The sequence below is a fragment of the Ixodes scapularis genome, unplaced genomic scaffold, assembly GCF_016920785.2.
Source record: "Ixodes scapularis isolate PalLabHiFi unplaced genomic scaffold, ASM1692078v2 PGA_scaffold0__279_contigs__length_252992795, whole genome shotgun sequence".
NCBI lineage: Eukaryota > Metazoa > Arthropoda > Arachnida > Ixodida > Ixodidae > Ixodes > Ixodes scapularis.
The window spans coordinates 249,305,823-249,319,624 of NW_024609835.1; the positions used below are offsets into that span (position 1 = coordinate 249,305,823).

The 13,802-nt window shown below is 48.0% G+C and overlaps 1 protein-coding gene across 1 annotated transcript in view; it reads right to left on the reverse strand.

Annotated features, from left to right (window-relative positions):
* Positions 1 to 13,802, reverse strand: part of LOC8031121 (attractin-like protein 1) — a 119,579-nt gene that overhangs the window by 92,742 nt on the left and 13,035 nt on the right. Inside the window, exons 6-9 of the mRNA XM_040210364.3 lie at positions 8,944 to 9,037; positions 2,149 to 2,395; positions 1,472 to 1,652; positions 1,180 to 1,334 (exon numbers count right to left, since the gene is read on the reverse strand). Of these exons, the coding sequence (XP_040066298.2) occupies positions 1,180 to 1,334; positions 1,472 to 1,652; positions 2,149 to 2,395; positions 8,944 to 9,037 (677 nt within the window). The remainder of the gene's footprint in view (positions 1 to 1,179; positions 1,335 to 1,471; positions 1,653 to 2,148; positions 2,396 to 8,943; positions 9,038 to 13,802) is intronic.

A 13,802-nucleotide genomic window follows, 5' to 3' on the forward strand; every position in this document is an offset into this window, starting at 1 on the left:
CCAAAAAAAAATTTTTAGACCAATATTGACAACGCGAGATTTATTTCAAATTCTGCGCGCAAAGTTTACGACGTCACGGAATGGTCATGCACTCTTTCCACCTCAACGAGATGATGCTACCCTCCCACCACCTCAATGTGGTGGCCAAGCCGATACACCTCTCATCACAGCGCCCGACATGCCGAGAGAACACAAGTGAAAAGGAGGTGGCTACCGACTAAATTGCGTCCTGCGCTGTCCTTATTGCTCTAAACAAAAGTTGTTGTTTTTTTTGCATTATTTTTTTACATGCAAGTCCCCATTCGAATGTTAAAAAAAATTTTTTTTCTTTTCAGTGGTTTTTTTTTTAAAGATACCTCGTCGTGGAACTTACTTGAACTTGGCCGCAGACTATTGAGACCAAACGGTGTGTGAACACTTTGGCATTGATAAGAACATTTATCTAAAATTCCTACTTTTATTTCCCAATCATTAGACAAAAAAAACTAAGTTTTTTTGTCTAAGTAAAAAAACTAAAAAAACTGTTCTATGAGGTATGTGTTTAGCCTTCAGTTTTCTTTACCTGCACAGTACGATCGGCATAGAGTTATTTTCCAAATATTTGAGCTCTAGATATACCTGCACATTACAATCGTGCAAACACTGTAGGTTATGAATGAATAAAAATAACATATTAAAAAAAGGTGCTCTAAAGGCGACCAACAGCACAGAGCACTACTTGCAACTCGGGTTCAAAACTGGAAAAAACCTAAACAGCCGTTACCGAGAGGTGCGCAAAGAACCCTGAAGGAACTGAGAACACTGGCCCTCTGAACTTGTTCTCGTCCTCCTCTACACGCGCATTCCCACTCACGTGCTTCTTCATACGACACCACCGCAATATCAAAAAGAAGCGTGGCCTAGGCAAAGTGCATCGTGAATCTACATTTTTAATTGCACTAATGTTTATCACTCAGAGTATTTCAAGCATGCAACCTCAGAGCCGAGCAACATCATCGAGGGGGTGCCAACACACGTGCCAGCCCTAATATATCCCTCGTCGTTTCATTCTTGTTTCGGGCAAGAACGAGTTGCAAGTGGCTGTCTGTGGTTTTCGTCGTCCTTTTGGTGCTTCCATACAACGACTGGCCCATAGTCTTCTCTCTATTTGGGACGGGCGGCAAAGAGTGTGGCCCTCACCGAGGTCGTAGGCCAGCAGGTCAGCCGAGAAGCACTTGTCGCCCGTGCTGAAGGCGGTGTCGTTGTGCGTGTTGCCCCCAAAAACCAGCATCGTCCGATGCAGCAGCACCGCGCTGTGCAAGTAGCGGTGCGAAGAGCTGGGCGCCAGGAGGGTCCTGCGTCCCAGACGGGCGTCAGGGCGGCCTGCGTCTCACACCCGGAGCAGCAACAAACTCCGTCGCAAGAGGCAGAGTGGTAACCGAGCGTCCACCATCGCAGAGGACGCTTCTCCAAAGAGATCAATGCTGCTCACCAGAGGCGCTCCGAGGGTCGGTAGGCGTACAGGCAGTCCACGACCACCCCGGTGGTGGTCTGCGAGTGGTAGCCCCCAAAGACCAGCACCTGCCGCTCCACGGGGTCGTACACCGACGAGTGGCCGTAGCCGCCCTTCACAATGGCCCCCCTCGTCTGCACAATCTCCCACTTGTCCGAACCTGCGCACGGAGACCCACCATGCGGTATCATCCTTTTCTCCTGTCGCGCTTTTTGCTTCCGCGAGTCTAATGCATATATCACTTTTTTTCATTTTTGTCTTTTCAGCCGACAGACTGAAATATCGGAGGGTTTTTAAGCATTTCAATGTTTTACCTACATTATGTTCAGCCCACACCAACTAGCCCAGCTGTCACCTTTGGTACAGTCAATTCTCACGTCGGGTATCCGTATTTATGTGCTGCAAGTAATTCCGAGAATGCCGAGGGTTACTCGCGCTTCCGCGGTCAAAGAAATCGATGCAATGAGTCCTGGGAACTGCACACGACGGTATCGACATCTTTAACTTGGACATTCAGATATTTAAGTCTTCATCAAATAACATTTAATGTTACGATACGATACAATATATTTATTTTGACTCAGGAGAGGTTAACGCAATTCCCGAGAGTCAGATGCTCGTGTTAGAATCAACATTGCACAACTGGAAGGGCGTACCGAAGGCGTACTCCTGGACGACGTTCAGGTAGCCGTAGTCCGGGTTGTGGCCGAAGAAGACCAGCATGGTGGCGTCCACCACGACGGCCGAGTGGCCCGTGGCCGTGAGGGGCGGGCACAGCTCGTTCTGGCACTCGGGCTGCGTCGGGGACAGCTGGGACCAGCTGCGCCCCGAGGGGTCCCACCGCCACAGGTCGTTGGCCGTGCGCCCGTCCCGCAGCGTGCCGCCAAACAGGTACAGCGAGCTCTGCACACCCCACCCCCGCCCTCCTTGGCTCCAAACCCAATGTGCCTCCAAGCCAGTTTCCAGTCGGAGCCTTTTTGAGCACCTTTGTGTCAAAAAAACTGTTTGGAGCAGCTTTGGAACAACCAATGCAACAATTCGACTCCCATTGGCAATACCGGCATGCATGCGTATAAATGCTAGTGGGTGATGCCCATTAAAGTTTGCAGTTACGCTGTACTAGCCAGATTACCCTTCACTGTCAAGCTGTGCCATACCGCAAAATCTCGTAAGCATGCAATCCCCCGAGAAATTGCCCATCCCGTCTTTCTGGCTCCACAACATACCAATTCCAGACATCAGACTATGATCGATGAGAATCACAACAATCTGCGGTAATGTGTGACGAGCGAGTTCCTAGTGGGTTCCCGCATTTTTGCCCATGATCTGCATGCGCAATATCAGTTCCCGTGACACGCAAGTTGTTCCCCGCGTGTTTAGTGCGTCGTAGAATGCGAATCTGCTGCATCTGTTATCTGTGGTATTCGTTCCCTGGACATGCAAGTTCATAGTGGGTTCCCGTGTTATTGTCCACGATCTGCGCGTGCAGTTCCTATGACAGGCAAGTTCGTAGTGGGTTATTGCATGTTAAATGTCCCACGAAATTCGAATCTGCTGCATCTGCAATCTGCTGCATTCACTCCAGTGAAATGCAAGTTTGCAGCGGGTTTCCGTGCAGGCCCGGCTTTACACCATCAAGCGCCCTGGGCAAACTCCGGCCGTGGCGCCCGCCCCCCCCCCCCCCCCCCCCCCCCCCCCCACCCCCCCACCCACCCCCCCACCCACCCACCCCCCCACCCACCCACCCACCCACCCACCCACCCACCCACCCACCTACCTACCTACCTACCTACCTACCTACCTACCTACCTACCTACCTACCTACCTACCTACCTACCTACCTACCCCCCCCTCCCCCCCCCCCCCCCCCCCCCCCCCCCCGTCGTGGTCGAGATACGCCCCTATCTACTAGGTACGACATCACGCTGTTAGTAAATATGTGAGAAATGGCCGAAACACCAGCGTTTCGTCAAGCAATAACCGCATTCCGAAAACGAAGGGCGCTGTGTTCTAATAAATAAAAAAAAGCTAAAATATTTTTCAAAAGGGGGGCGCAGCGGCGCCCCCTATTGATGGCGCCCTGGGCGACCGCCCTGGTCGCCCACCCCTAAAGGCGGCCCTGTTTCCATGTGTCCTTTGCGCAACAAAACACCAATCTGTGATATGCTTTCCCGTGACACGGGAGTTTGTAGCGAATTCCCGCGCGTTTATTGCGGCGTAAAACGCCAAGTTGCCGCATCCACGGTCTGCAGCATCAGTTATCGCATCACGATGGTTTGCAGCGTGTGCCCCAGTGTTTTTCATTAATTTCTGATAAAGGTTTGCCGTCGCAATCCCAAAGATAGCCCACACCACATTTTTCTCCATTTATATTTTCATGTTGAGTGGGCGCCATTAAGGAATTTACGGTAGTCAAATAAGTGTTTCCATTAGTGCTCGTGGAGAAAGCTTAGCAGGATTGTTTTGGGCTCAGGGACTAGGAATCTGCTGCCCTTTCGAGGGTCAAACAAATAAACGAGGAAATATAAATGAGCGAACAATCGAATAAATAATCCTAGATAAGCATTTAAATACAAAATTGAGGAGTAAAAAAGAATTTAAGAATAGATATACTTTATTTTTAAATTTAGAATGTAACTAATTACAGAATAAGTTGGAACCCAGAAAACTCAGAAGGCATAAAACAAGGCACATATGTTCACACAGGGCAGAAGACTACCAGGGTGATGCTGACAAAATGCAATAGTTACGACACAAAGCCATGGGCGTACCAACCGGGGGGGCAAGGGGGGCACTTGCCCCCCCAGTTCTCAGAGTGGGGGGGCAAGGCATGCGTTTTGCCCCCCCTGGAACGGCCGCCACTGGGCAGAGCAGACACAGGCCGGCGGCGCCCAAGGAATACCAAGGGCACTGCCCCTCGACCCGCGCGGGCATATTTTTAACGCGCAGGCGATACAAACCCTAGCAACGGTGCTCACGCACGCCGGATTGACTGGTTCGTAAAGCCTTGCTCCACGAACAAGGCTACACGGTAACCTTACGGAATCCATCCGCGAGACATGGGCCGGACGGGCCGTCCAGACCAGGACGTAGGCCCTTACACAAAATAAAGTTTTGCTTGCTTGCTTGGAGACAGGCGCTGCCGCCGTCAACATAGGCAGCGGATGCAATGCGAGTTTCCGAAGAGGTAGCGTAACTTAGTGGTGAGATGTCTGCCTCATACGTGTCAGACCCGGGTTCTATTTATGGTGTGGGCCGGCTTACTTCTTTTTATTTTTTTTCTCGAACATTTTGTTTTGTCGAGGCATTTGGCGATATTTACATTTCTTTTTTACCATTAACACTAAAAAAAACGAATGTTGTTGACGAAACATCGCTAAACTAAATCGTATCGACTCTATTTACGGAAGTGCATGGGGGGCAGCGGGGCTTGGGTTGCCGACCGGACGCCGCAAAGCGGTGTGTACGGGGGGTGGGGGGGCTAGGTGGGTTAATAGATTTGTAATTAGCAGCCGCACACCGTCACCGCGAAGCGGCGTGAACGCAGGCGCGGGGGTGGGTTAACGCGCTTCGAGTGATACACGAGCAGCCCATCCGGCGTGAGCGTCGTTGTTAGGGGTTCTATCGCCTGCACCGTAAAAGGAGCAGTGTGTGCACCTCCTGTAGTGGGCAAGAATTCCTACATTGGAGAGAAGCGGGGACAAGCCCTTTCTTCAAATGCGTCAAGTCTCCTTGAGCTTCGGAATACAAAGAAACGCCACTATTTGGAGCTAATCCCACAGTTACTCGACCTCTCTCGCGTCGTGTCTGTTCGCTCCCCGCGCCTCGTAGCGGTGTTGTTGCAGTGGGGGGGCTCGTTAAAATTTTGGGGTTTTTTGGACTATCTAAATCACTTTCTTCCTTCCCATCCCCCCCTTTTCTACTCCGCATGCTTCCCCCTCTGCAAATATCAGCTGAACTTCCGACATCTTTTCTCTGTTGATAGGCAAAACAACCACTAAAATTAGAAAGTAATTTGTAATTTGAGTGGAAGTCACTCGGAAAAGTAGTTAAAGTAAACTACGAATTACTAGAATATAAATGTAATTAAAAGTTACTAAACTACCCAGAAAAGTAGTTAAACTACAGTAACTTGAGTAAAGTAGTTGAACTACGTACAAGTCTGGCCCGGCAGGCGCTCTGCGTAAGGGTTTTCACCTATCTGCCTAGCCCCGCACACCATCACATGGGCCAAGAAAGGTGTAGTTTTACTGCAGAGGATAAATCAGCAGGGTCCAAGATGGTGACAATGGAGGATGGGGGACTGTTCCAGTGGCTGATGGCTTGAGAAAGGAATGACCAATTGAAAGCGTTAGTAGAGCCAGAAATGTGTTTGATGGTGCAGACGTTGTTAAGACGAGAAGATGTTCGGTCGGGGGTAATAACAAAGTGGTTTTGAGGTCGGAAATGGTAGTAAATTTTGTGAATAAGGCACAGCTGAGAGACTTTCCTGCGAAGCTGCAAAAAGGACATGGTTAGTTCAGTTTTTAGCGCTGAGACACTGAAAGAAAAGTCATAAGTGGATGAAATGAAGCGAGCAGCTCTGTTCTGAACTGCCTCTATAGGGTATTGATGAGGTACAGTCGATGGGGAGTCCAGATGGTTGAAGCATATTCTATTTTTGGTCTGACGTACGTGTCAAAGGTTAGCTTACGGACAAAGGGTGGAGCGCTTTTTAAGTTTCGTTTGCTTAGTCCAAGAGATCCAGATGAATCGGAAGTAATGACTTCAATGTGGTTATTCCAGGGAAGGTCAGATGTTAGTCTTACACCAAGGTGTTTATACACAGTAGCGGTCTCAATCAGATCGGAGTCCAAGAAGTAATTAAATGACAGAGTGGTTTTTTTCTTGGTGAAGTGGATTAGTTTGCGTTTATACTTGTTTAATGATTTAATCCACTCTTTGCACAAATTGTTAATTTTATCTAGATCTTTCTGAAGCTGGTTATTATTTTGCACACAAGTTACTTTGTTATCGATGACGCAGTCGTCGGCGAAAAAGCGTATTTTTGAAGACAGCCCAATGTGAATGTCATTAATAAATATTAAAAAGAGTAAGGGCCCAAGTACGAACCCTTGGGGAACACCAGAAGATACATTTATTAATGAAGATTCATGATTATTATGGACTTGACCTGTACATGGGAAAAAAGAAAGTCACGAATCCATGCAAACGGTTATTGGTCGAGGCAAAAAGAAGATAGCTTAGAAAGAAGGCGTTGATGGAGAACACGGCCGAACGGTTTGGAAAAAAAAATGCGTCAGTCTGGACGTGACATTCAAGGTTAGTGTGCAAGTCATGGATGAAGTCGCAGAGCTGTGTTTCGCAGGAAGGTACCTTTTGAAAACCGTGCTGTTGTTTAAAGAGAAGAAATGGGATGATAGGTGCCTCATGATATTGGAGTAGAGGATATGCTCAAGTAGTTTGCAAGAAATTGAAGTCAAAGAAATATGGCGATAATTAGATGCGGAAGAGCGGCTGCCCTGTTTAAAGACTGGGAATTACCCTTCCCACCTTTTGGTCAAATGGAAGGCAGCTTTGAGATAAGGACTGAATAAAGATGAGTTTCAAATACTCACTAGAAATAACACTGGTGTTTCTTTTAAAGTTTAGAGTTGATGTTATTGGTTCCAGCGGACGAAGTAAGTTTTAGTTTGTCAATCAATGTTTTAATACCGGCGGAGTTAACGTTAATAGGATGCATGCGCTCGTAAAGCTCTTCAGGGAGAGTAAGGACGGAGTCCAAGCACTCGTTAGTAAACACTGTTGAAAAGTATTCGTTAAACACAGAACTATCATGGTCGACGTTGCACATCCGACCATTCCTAACTCTCCCCATCTTCCTAAACGTCTGTGTGTGTCCTAACACCAGAAACCGGAATTTTAAAGGTTAAAAACGGCACGTTGCGAATATGGAACGCGCACTTTCATGCAAAGCTGACGTCAAGTGACTCAAATCGAAAAACATGCATATTTACAATATTGTTATCTCTTCTGGCTCAGCAACGGTTGCATCCGTTTTCGCGCACGAAACGGCGACTCCCAGAGAAAGTAAGAACGCAGTGATTGCCTTTATTTTAATAATGTAAACACACTTGCAGGCGTGCGCTGATGAAGCCTCAAAATCAAAGCTCTTGTAGTGTGATTTGTGACTGCGCCGGCTACTACCCAACCTCGTTGTCACTCCACTTTCTTCAAGCAAACACTAAAATTGCCAGTAAACACACAAAAGCGACATCGATACAATTATCTTCTAGAATATCACCTTACTTAGTCATAACTGTTTCAATAGGCACTACAAGTTGTATTTATTTTAAGAAGAAACAAAATTTTTTTCGTTAAAAAAACAAAATATCAATGTTAAGTCTGGTAACGTTGTAATTTTGCCGAATCATTGCCAAATCTTTAGAAAAGTTGGACAAAAGTTGCGCCGAATTTTCGATTTGGGGGGGGGGGAGAGGGTCTGGTTTGCCCCCCCACTCAAAAACAAGTTGGTACGCCACTGCACAAAGCACAATATATCTGGGAACGTGCAGGAACGTACGAAGTTACACGGACTAAGAACGGTGATTACAATGTCGAGCGAGTGATACGACTTCAGGAGCCACATTTGTCCCCCTCTCTATGGTATCTTGGTGGTTGGTGCACGTTGCGACGCGTTTCTTTATGCGCACTTATTTTTGCGCTGGTAGCAGCAGGCTTGCTGGAAGCAAGCCGCAGGGTGGGCTTCATTGGAAGTACCGCAGCCAGCCACGGGCCAGTCGCGAGATAAACGGCAAACTTAAGTTTGGGAGTCCCGTGATCTAGATATTAAATTGGCACTATGCAAAGTTTTCTCCTATGATATGCGCATCATTTACAACTCATAAAGACAGCATGCCTCGTGACATTTTGCTTACACTTCCCGACGACCTCTTACTGCATAACATTCAACGCCTAATTTGCTTCACTTTTTCTGCCATTGAATTTCCATCTAGCTGCCTGAAAATCTAATTTAGTACACAAAAGCTTAGCAGTATTCCCTGAATGCGCAGGAGAAAGAGTAGAACAATCGAGGATTCATACCATTTCAGGTAAAAAAGAGGCGGCAATCTGCAGCAAAGTAGTCCGAATCAATAGTTGCGTCGGAATAGTTTTGTTGCCTCTGCCCACCGAATATGCTAACTAAATGGGAGCCATTTGCAAGTACATTTCTACAAAACTGTGTCACACCCGTGAACACATGCAAGCAGAAAACAGGATTACTTGCGCTTGTTGAACTCCAGCAGAGTGCTTCGAAATGCCACTAAACAGTGTTAGGGCTGTACGTGAAACTGGCGCGAAGCAACCTGGATTGGAACTAGATGGTCTGGCGAAAGCCCGGAGGAAGGCCAGGAAGGCCTGCGGGATGAATGCAGGGACTGCCAACCCACCCGGTAGAGCACCAAAGAGTGTCCGTAGCGGTGCAGGGGGGCGCTGGGCGTCGAGGGCTGCACCGTCTCCCACTCGTGGCGCCCAAAGTCGTACCTGCGAGGGCATCCCCTTCAAAATTCCATTCTCTACAATATCTCATAGGTTGCCTTAGCATACTGGTATCTTTTAACTGTAAAGGGACACATTTCTTTGTTTTATGATGATGCCTGATTAGTGATAAATGATGCCTCTGAGAGGTACTAGTCAACCAGATGGAACGTTGAGGGTTGCCGAGTAAGTAACGAGAGACATATATTATACAAAGAATACAAAATATGGCCAAGCTGAGAACTTTTGAATACTTGTTCATGTTCTGGCAACTCTGCCATATACCAACTGCACAGTGCCACGTGTGGCTGCTCTCGTGACCACGCCCTCTCCCAGACCGACTGCTCATTCGAGCACTGGCGTGTTCTCTTCTTCAGCACCATAGATTCAATCCATCCATCCAGTCATGCTCACTTTACTGGTTTCTCACAATACTGTCACCAATAACAATTGATGAGGCAACCAAAATTAAAGAAATGTTCAATGGGGCAAACTTGTGCCCAGAACAAAATAGAGAAAGCCGGTCGCAGCCGTCGATCACAGCGTGACAGCAGGATCGAGCGCTGGGGCAAGACTGATTCCGGCTCGCCACGCGGAGCCCCTTATGTATTAGTTATGGGTTTCTAAAACAATCAGAGAAGAACATTCAGACCTCGAACAAGCAACATGGTTCTCCAATTTACCAGAACGTGACATTTACAGAAATAACAAAAAGCTGCGTCCACCGCCCGCCATCGAACCTGGAGCCTACACGCGACGGCCAAGCACGGTACCCATCCGGCCACGCACGCATTCGCTTGGCGAAGCGTGTTGCAATACAGTTGAATCCCGCTACAATCAAGACACGCGAGAGGGTTTCTTGTCATGAAATCAGCATCAGATGGGCAAACAATGACACGTTAGTCGCGGTGACACACGAATAAGCTGTCACTTTTTCTAAGAAACTGTCGTCCAACGAAAGATCACTTGGAAAGCGTCCATTACCTCAAAGCTGCTTTCTAACTGGAACCAGAGCTTTTAAAAAGTGAAAGCTGCTTACAACTCCCTGTAACGCCGAATTAGAGCGCAGCTCTTGAGGAGGAGAAGGGAAGGGCACTGGGGGGGGGTTAAACTAACCAGGGGGGGTCACGTGAACTTGGGGGGTCACGTGACCTTGGGGGTCACGTGACCCCCAATGCCGATGATGTCATCACTGACGTCACTGATGACGTCATCAGTGACGACGATGCGGGTACCGATGACGTCATTAGTGACGTCACTGATGATTTCACCAGTGATGATGACGATGACGATGCGAATGTTGGTGACGTCATCAGTGACGTCGCTGATGACGTCATCAGTGATGATGACGATGACGATGCGGATGCCGGTGACGTCATCAGTGATGATGACGATGACGATGCGGATGCCGGTGACGTCATCAGTGACGATGACGATGGCGATGTGGATGCCGGTGACGACATCAGTGACGTCACTGATGACGTCATCAGTGATGATGACGATGACGATGCGGATGTCGGTAACGTCATCAGTGATGATGACGATGACGATGCGGATGCCGGTGACGTCATCAGTGATGATGACGATGTGGATGCCGGTGACGTCATCAGTGATGATGACGGTGACGATGTGGATGCCGGTGACGTCATCAGTGACGATGACGTCATTGGGGGTCACGCGACATCGGCAGGGGTCACGTGACCTCAGGGGAGTCACGTGATTTCGGGGGGGTCACGTGCCCCCCCGAGGTCACGTGACCCCGGTGGGGGGCTCACGCGGTGCATTATGGGACATTTCCCATGATGCACCGGGGTCACGTGACCTCAGTGGGGTCACGTGCCCCCCACGAGGTCACGTGACCCCGGTGGGGGGCTCGCGCGGTGCATTATGGGACATTTCCCATGATGCACTGCGCGGTTACGCCGACGCCGACGCCGACGGCGACGCCGACGGCGACGCCGCTCAAGCCGGAAACGGGCCCCTAAGAGCTGCGCTCTAAAACGTCACCTTGCGTCAACCGTAACATCCTTGTCGCGTCGAAGCCGACGAAATCACCCGCAATATCTTCTTTTACTCGTGCATGGTCAGCATCGGGCTCGGCACCCACGCACGGGGTTCCATCACCACCAGCCCTCATTGTATCTTTCGCATCTCAAATGTCCTACTTACATCTTGTAACGTATTGCTCGTTCCCGTCGAGAATGTTATAGACTGCGTGATTACTATAAGAAAAGCCTGGCTACATCAAGACATTCTCGTCGCATAATGTTAAACGTACACTTGTTTTACGCTTGTAGGCACGCCCCGTTAAACTTTTCTTAATTATTTTTCGTCTCACATTTTCCATCTTGATATTTTCCCTCCTAATCGGCGGCACGTCTGCAATGGGCGCAACATCTGGGAGAGCATCACTTTTTCTCACATCTGTCAGAGCATGATAAAGATATGGCCAACAAATATAGACATCTATAGTTACGATCACTCCAGCCAGATTGTCCCAAGACAAGGCTCGTCCAACAAATCTGACTTTTTGGGGAAACACGGATAATCAACGCCATCAGAGAGCCTAATAATTGAGAGTGCATAGCTCGACGTATCCCTCTAGCCAACATACGTCGAGCGAGTCCATAGGATTGGAAAGCGTAACAAAAATATGCCCCTCATTATTATAAGTCAGGGAGCAAGTTGTTTTATGTGCTAAAAAAGAATTTCCCAAGATTACTCGCACGCACTGCTTGAAAGCATCTGCTTCGGTAAGCAATCACTCGAGGCTCTGCCATGATAAGGATGCACAAATGGCTGTTCCACGCTCTTCAAATCTATTGGAAAACATTCCTGCCAGACTTATTTCTCTTTTATTACAAATATTCTCCCTGATTCACTTGACAGTCTCATTAATACCTCTGAATGGTTAAATTCATCTATTTGTGAAATACAATTGTAGTCTTTTTAATATCTCTAAGCACAATTGTGCAAACAAGCGTGGCGAAGGCACCCCTAGAGCTGCAACCTGCAGTGCTTTTTATATCTTGTAATGCTTCCTACCCATCCATTATCCTTGGTGCTTGTTACCGCATACCAGATTGTTCTTTTATTGCTCAATTTCACAAAGCTCACCGCTGAATAACTGTACCAGCACGCTCCCATTTTAGAGCAAAGCTTTTAGGCGCCCATTTCCGGTTTAAGCGGCGTCGGCGTCTCGTCGGCATAACCGCGCGATGCATTGTGGTACACGCGACGTCACTGATGACGTCATCAGTGACGATGACGCCATCAGTGGTGTCACTGATGACGTCATCAGTGACGATGATGCCATCAGTGGTGTCACTGATGACGTCATCACTGACAATGCCGATGCAGTCACCAGTGACGTCACTGACGACGTCATCAGTGACGACGACGACGTCACATGTGACGTCACTAGTGACATCACTAATGACGTCATCGTCATGCGACCTCACGGGGGTCACGTGACCCTCGTGAGGTCACGTGATTCTTGTGAGGCGACGGCTACACCGCTCGGAAGGAGGAGTAGCAGACAGGATGAGGAGGTGAGGAGGAGAGAGGAGGGTTATACCTTCCCCTCAGTACCCTTCCCCTCCTCCTCCTCAAGAGCTGCGCTCTAATTCGGCGTTACAGGAAGTTGTAAACAGCTTTCATTTTTTCTGCTCAGTCACTCTCCCGCAATAACCCCATCCGATCCGACGCTTACTATGTCCAAACATAATAGAAAAAGCGACTTGGTCATTTAGTTTCTCACAAACTTGTCTCTTCCCTGACCAGACATCTTTCATCTTGTACTTGCTTCACATCCTCAAAGCATGCCCTCATTTACATATATTCGCCGATCATGAAATAATCCGTGCGCCTCATTTCAGTGACAACTTTCCCATTTCACAAAGGTAAAGAAAACACTATGATAACATTCAAAGGTGGTTTCTTACTATCTTTTCAAAAACATTCTGTTGAAAAGTTATTTTTTAAAAACAAAATGGAGCATCTAGCATACAATACTGGGGAAGCAGATGGGTTAATCTAGACGGTTGTCAAGTCAAATCTGTAAAAACCAAGATGGCGCCCGATAAAGAGCTTTGAAGGCACATTTATTTTCACACGATACTCCCGTCATCACTGCCACAAGGCGATTATATTCAGCTGATGCCGGAGCTATGGAGGGGGTCGGTGCTTAACCGTTCACATATAGCCTGTAGAATTCATCGGAAAATGTTAACAGTGGGTGCTTGTACCAAGTGGGCACTTTTTCAGGGAATCCAAATTCATCACTGTTGTTTTCATCAGCGTGCTTGAATAACACGCTGTGTTGGAAACATAAAGCCAAACGCACTTTTATTTTCTTCACATTTATGTTGCATAGCAATCCAGAGCAATTTTGTAAAATTATTCAGCCAATCAAAGCCCGTAATATTATGTGATGAGAAAAACTATCCCATTCCCAAACCCTCAAGCAATGAGCCTGTAGTGCAGAAAACACGTAGACCTTCATCCTACTTAAATAAATTAAAAAAGTCGGAAGACACATGAGCACTTCTAATGAGTTGTAAATGCGAAAGCATGAATGTCTGACGATGTGGATGCTAGAGGCAGCGCCATGTTCGTCGTCGGTGAGACGAGCAGAAGCACCGCCGATGATGTGGATGATGGAGGCGACGGCATGTTGGTCGGCGGCGAGACGAGCAGAAGCTTTTGAGCGTGCGCCAACGTGTCCAATTTAATTGGCGCGGGGCCCGTAGTGGCATGGGGTCGCGGCGGT